The sequence below is a fragment of the Priapulus caudatus genome, unplaced genomic scaffold (assembly GCF_000485595.1).
Source record: "Priapulus caudatus unplaced genomic scaffold, Priapulus_caudatus-5.0.1 Scaffold175, whole genome shotgun sequence".
Taxonomy (NCBI): domain Eukaryota; kingdom Metazoa; phylum Priapulida; class Priapulimorpha; order Priapulimorphida; family Priapulidae; genus Priapulus; species Priapulus caudatus.
In genome coordinates this window covers 214475-220985 of record NW_014577236.1, presented here as the reverse complement: position 1 = coordinate 220985, position 6511 = coordinate 214475, and the positions used below count along the sequence as shown (strand labels likewise).

Genomic DNA, 6511 nt, shown 5'->3' with positions numbered 1-6511 from the left:
CTACTTCTGATACAAATGTTGCGCTTGTGTAGGGGAATCCCCTATATTATCTACTTCTGATACAAATGTTGCGCTTGTGTAGGGGAATTCCCTATTATCTACTTCTGATTTGTATATAACTCGAACGCATAAGCTGATTAGGCAGACTTCACCTATAGGCCTGTTTTCGTCAAAATCTTCATATTAAATTTCAATTTCAATTAATTATCTTGATATATAATAAGACTGAGATACCGTTTACGTATTAGGTTTATGTTTAGGCAGGCTTTGTGTTTTTAATCATACACCGCTTGTGAATAGATGGGTAAACAACTTTATTTCCAAATGCGATAACAACCGTAACATTATCTTCTTTGACCAACAATGGCTACGCTTATCACTATCAGTGGCATAATCTACAGCTATTTAAACAGGATGTTTTCTGCACTGCAATATCTACAGTAAACGCCCAATTTACAAAAAAAATCCAAGCGTAACTAGGAAGTATGCAACAAGACCAGTACGAATACAGCAGATTTTATGCCAACACACATTTAATATGATCAAATGATCAATGTGGTGCACTATTCTTCCTAGCACAGTTTACCTGTGGTAAATAGGATTAGGGTTATTAATTGTTAAAATTCTACGGTTTATAAATATGGTGAGGCTAAAATCAATGAAGGAATATGGTCTGGCCATGTTTAATTTCAGAGCAGAGATATGGAGACGGCATTGGATACATGATATCAGGAGTGAATAATAATAATCTATTATTATTCACTCGACCCTGAAGATATCAAGATATCTCTGCCACAGGCAGAATCTGATGCACATCATTACGCGACACTACGCGAGGGAACAACTTGTAGATGAAAACAAGTGATCATTTTGAAACAACTATTATTTGACCACTTTGAAGCTACATGTTGGTTTACCATTAAAACGTTAAAAACACGTAAAAGAACGCACTTCTTCTCAGTTCACCAGAGTATGCCAGTATACACCAGAAGTAGGTGGTTCAAATACTCAAGTGCAAACCACAGGCTTCCGATTGCGATGTTTAAATTTTGTCCTAATAAAAATGCACTCTTTCTTACGGAAGACCTTCGTACAATGCAAATATTGTGTCATAAAACTCCTAAATAATTTCTCTATAGATATACACCATCATTATTAATTAACATTCTCATTACGTTATGGTAAATGCCGAATGATAAATAATGACAAAGCTATAGCTAGCAGCATGCAAGCTTGCAGCTAAGGCACAAGGTAGCTTTGGCCCTCCAACGATCGAGGTTAGCATATCAGCTTGAAGGAGGACAGAACGCATATTCTCTTGTTCATATTGTAGAGGTGGTATACTTACCGGTTCGTTCACGGATGGTATTGCCATATTTACTTACGTCTTTTTACTGTGTTTTTTTTTTTAAGATCTATCAATCTTCAAGGTAATGTGTTAATAAAACGTTGTGTGCTCACAGTCAGTTAGCTACCGAAATCACATGCTTGCCTAAATTACTATTTCTAAGGAAACACCCCTACGTGTAACCAAAAACATTTTTATGAAGAAACCAAGTTTTTTCTACACACCTAGTTTTCACTTGGTGTCACTATGTTCAAAATCTACCGGCTTATATGTGAATTTATGTATTTCGTATTCATCAAACAGCAGCTCTCCAAATTAGTTCTGCTCTAGGGTATTAATAGCAGTGTTAATACACTGTTATTATTACGCAATAGAATCCTTAGATAAATGCTGTAATACTGAAGCACACCAGGAGCACATAAGCATCTCGTCGCAGACAGTTCCCCTGATGATCCCCTCACAGCAGTAATGTTCCAAACGCAGGAAATCAGACAGAAGACTAGCACTGAGCATGCCGTATTATACGTGGGCCACGGCGAGGTAGGGGGCGGAGGCAGTATGAATTCAGCACTCACCTCAGCTAGCAGGTGGGTAACAGCATTGATGTCATCGTAGGTCTTGGTCATCTGACTCAACCTCTCGCCACATAGGGCTGAAATAGGGCAGATACGATATATATACATCAGTGTACATAATTCAGTTGGATTAACACATATAATGGATATAACATAATATATATATAACAATAATATAATATAATAATATAATATATAACAATAATATATAATATTGGATTAACAGCCGTATCAGTGCTTTACGTGCACTGTATTCATAAATTAAATTTTATCGCATTTGATTTCACGTAAGACTACAGTCCATCCGGTTTCCTCTGTACATGTCCACTTTTCGGTTCTGAATCTGACAGGCTGTTATTTTAAATATCTAAAACTGTCTTAGATTTTGTTGCTTTTGAATTTTGAAATAGATGTATTTCAAGATTTGGGGCATTTTCCCCCATATGTAAATGATGACACCATTTTTTACACATTTCTAATGGGGATAAATGTAGTTTTGCCATTTTAAAACCAGGACACCCACTGGACGAGAGCCAATTGCATCTCCGAGTGGTGTATTATGAAAAAATTACATACAGTTGCAATGGTTACATAGTGATACCCCCATTTAAAAACAAATAACCACCACGTTTGTTAACGTTTGTTTAACAACACATTCAGGAATGATGTTCACAACACCTTTCATGAGAGCCGTTTATAATAAAAAATTATTAATGCTCTGTTTTGAAGTAAGAATTGTACTGAAGAAGTAAAATATTTTACATATTGACAGCCGATCAAGCTGTTATGCTGTTGTACGAGCCAATCATCATCAACATATATTAACCAACATTCTGTTACGATTATTAAAAACATGGTATTACTGCAGTGAGCCTATAGTTATCTAATGCACTAAGAGATTTCCTCTGCTTTAGAAAAAAGAGTGACTGCATGACACAGACTGCACAGAATTGTTACCATGGATACATAAATTCTGCCCAGGCTGTCAGAACTGATGACATTAGAGTAGGATCTCGTATAAGGATGGTAATTGCTTTCGCTAAAACAACCGTCATACGAAACTACAGCTGAACAAATACAGAAATTTGCAAGTTAAAAGTTACACTTCAACTTCGAGCTGAACCATACATTTATTACTGACGTACGTGATAGCTTCGCCAACCTGTCTGTTGTCTTTGTCAAGCTGAACTGTTCAATTTTTGAACATGTCACCAGATGACAGGCAAGATTATGTGACACATTGAGATCATGTCAATATTTAATTAAGGAATTATTTCAAAATTAAAATTTCAAATATCTACAATAAAATCCTATAATATAGGCCTATACATTATTCTAAGATTTGCATAATTTCAAAGAATACCCTTTGAATATCTAACATAAATTATCTGTTAGACCTTATAGACACTAAGCTGCAGACTGCAAAAAATAAGGGGTTGAGGTTGCATCGACGCAACAGACATACTCGTTGCACACAATTGTATAAAGCAACCATATATATTCCATATATATGCCCACCGCGCACTTTTGAGCCAGCATGCTTCCCCTTTTGCAAGCTCTCTACAGTCTCTAATTATAATATGACAGCAGCAACTTTACGACCATATTGTTGCGGATTTCCAGCGAGACCTTGAGCTTATTTGTATGTACCGGGGAGCATCAAGCAAATGTTATATCACCACTACGGTTCATGCTCTGATGACTGAATACACATTTAGGGGCACGCTCAGGTGCTGGCAACTGATTGAAAATCCATACTGTATAGCCAATGTAACTGTACATATACGAAAACGGGGCTCAATGATAGAGAGCATGTCCAGTAATAAACATCATCCTATCCTATCACCGTCCTGGACATCATCTCTATCCTTGAACCGAAAAGGCTGTTGTCTCATTTTTCTTTCTTCTCGTAGAAAAATTTACGACTACCAACCAACTGGTATATATACTGCATGGTAATGAATCATACGAGGCTGACAGTCCTATTAGGAGAAACATGCTATCAAGATTAAATTGACTTATAACTGGCGTATATTATTATTATGATTATCCTGATCTTATATGAACATGCGGCCATTTCCGTGTCAACAGAGGATCATGATGAGTGGCAGTAAAGACAGAATGACAAATAATGTTGGTAACGTAACATACAATCCTGCCATATCATTGTCAACAGATCACATGTTAGTGGGAAATTAAGCGAAAAGTATATATTGAGCAGTACATCAACCTTAGCACAGCACAGCGTTGGTTAATTAGCTCTGTTGTACCCAAACTTGGAATCTTGCGCACTAGGAATTTCAGCAAATCCTTATTTTGGACAACCAATATTAATATTGGGCAAAAGCGGTTACATAGTTGATTAAAAATTAATTAAATATTAGTAAAAGAATTCTACTGACGTGGCGTTTTTCATCTCTGCAATTTGATAAATACATGGAAAATATCTAGTTTGAGCAAAATAAGCAGGGGTCGCACAAATTTTGAACCGGTAGGCTATCAAAGGTTATATCATTAGAAAGAGCTCCTATATTAATCCTGAATGTTCTTTGGCATCTAAGTTAACAGTTATTGTGTTTTCAGCATGCCAAATCTTGGAATTGGTCAGCCAAACTGGAAAATGTGTTTGAGCAAGACAATAATGTCAATTGCAAATAGCAAAGTTTAGTTATACGGCAGGCTAACGGTCAATGCACAGGTGTTTTAGTTCTATGCTATGACCGTTTCTTCGACCATGGTGTAAGTATATGACGAAGACCCACCGGATAACGTCGCCGAGATGCAGTCCTCCATGTCGCTGGATAGACCTATCTGACTCAGCACGTTCAGACACATGCTCATCTCTTCCTCCTCCTCCCCAACCTCCTCCACCTCATCTTCCTCGTACGTTTCGTCTACGCGCATATCGTCATTCTCCATCAGTCCTTGCCTATCGCAGCTGCTATGCATGCCGAACGCCAGAGTCAACTACGCACGCAGGCTTTCACGGACAGAGAGCTGACCGTCTAATCACACCAACTTCGTGCGGGTAGGACGTATTCGAGTTGCAGTGCAGCGGGAACGCAACGCGCGCGCGCACAGTACACACGACACAGCGTGATCTGTCCGAGGGCTATACAGCAGGCAGCAGCAGCCTTCACGATCAGCGCCGACAATGCCGAGGATTGATGACAGTGTGACAACTCTCACACGAGCGGTTAACGACCGCACAGCGGCGCTTTACACCCACGCGGATTCTCTCTCTCTCAGCACGGACTCCCTCCTCACACGGGAAACAACACTCCTTGACTGACACCAATCCGCACGACAACACTGCAGACTACACCCACACCGGCTCTTCTCATAAACCCGACAAACATACGCGCGCACACACATATATATAGGTAGGCGCACACTACCGCCACCACGCGTATAATCCGCGTAACTTTCGCCGGTCTCTAACCTTCGCCGGTCTCTAACTTCCGCTGAGGCGTGTGTGTGACTGTGTGCGTGTGTGCGCGCGCGTGCCACCTGGTGGGGCCTCGACAGGTTCGCGCGTTTATGTGCCCGCCCCGCGTCGGTATATAGTATGGCACCCGTGAGATTACGACACAGCTAGCTCGTCTCTGCGCTGCTGGAGCAAAAAAACACTGCAGTGCAGTGCGATAATAATATTAATAACCGTCTTCCACCGAGCCGAGGATCTAGTCTTCCACCGAGCCGAGGATCTAGTCTTCCACCGAGCCGAGGATCTAGTCTTCGCTGCGTTCTTCAGACACGACGTTCGCAAAACAACTGCGTAATTTACCACTGACTCGCTTGTGACAAATGTAAATCACCTAACTAAATGTAAACCCCGCTGTCCTAGCCAACCAAGATTCGTGACTGTTATATCATTTCGATGTCTGCAGGCAAGAGGGAATAAATATCTTTACTTGCATGATAATGATACTGTACCGCTATAGATGGTCTGGTCTATAACTGGCTACGATAATATAGCACGTGTAGGCTACTTACTTGTAAGTTAATCTCTATTTTCACTAAGCTTTTAATTAAACATTAAACAGACTAGTTTAGTTACTTTACATTCACACCAATGAATATGAAGTTCGTATATTTGTTTGTGTTGCCATTTACCAGTCGTCCTGCATATCTTGAGCATATGTGTGTACTCGTTGCAAATGCTTGTTTATTTGTTTTTCCCAATAATTTAAACTGCCCTGCCTTATCATATCACTCTGGTTCAACCGACATGTTTCACTATGTTGAATCATATCATGAGCTCATAATCATATATGGTAGGCTAACGCAGTGCGTAATTTTAGCAAGCTACTCTCCACGCTTATAGCTATTTAGACCATTTACCAGGCTGCATAAATGACCATTTGCCATTTCGCCATTAACCATTAAATTTCGCCAGTTTCCCATTTCGCCTTTTTGCCATTTCGCCATTTTCCCATTTCGCCAGTTTCCCATTTCGCCAATATTTTATTTTGCTTCCACCCCCTGCACGAAATTGATCCTTCCATTCTTAAATTTAAATTAAAGTCATTTCTAGGTCGTTAGGGTTAGGGTTAGGGTTAGAGTTAGGGTTAGGGTTAGGGTTAGA

General features: G+C 39.7%; 1 protein-coding gene across 1 annotated transcript in view; it reads right to left on the bottom strand.

The window, feature by feature from the left end:
• Positions 1 to 6511, bottom strand: part of LOC106806701 (trafficking kinesin-binding protein 1-like) — a 57361-nt gene that overhangs the window by 18108 nt on the left and 32742 nt on the right. The window contains exon 4 of the mRNA XM_014808716.1: positions 1924 to 2000. Coding sequence (XP_014664202.1) covers positions 1924 to 2000 — 77 coding nt within the window. The remainder of the gene's footprint in view (positions 1 to 1923; positions 2001 to 6511) is intronic.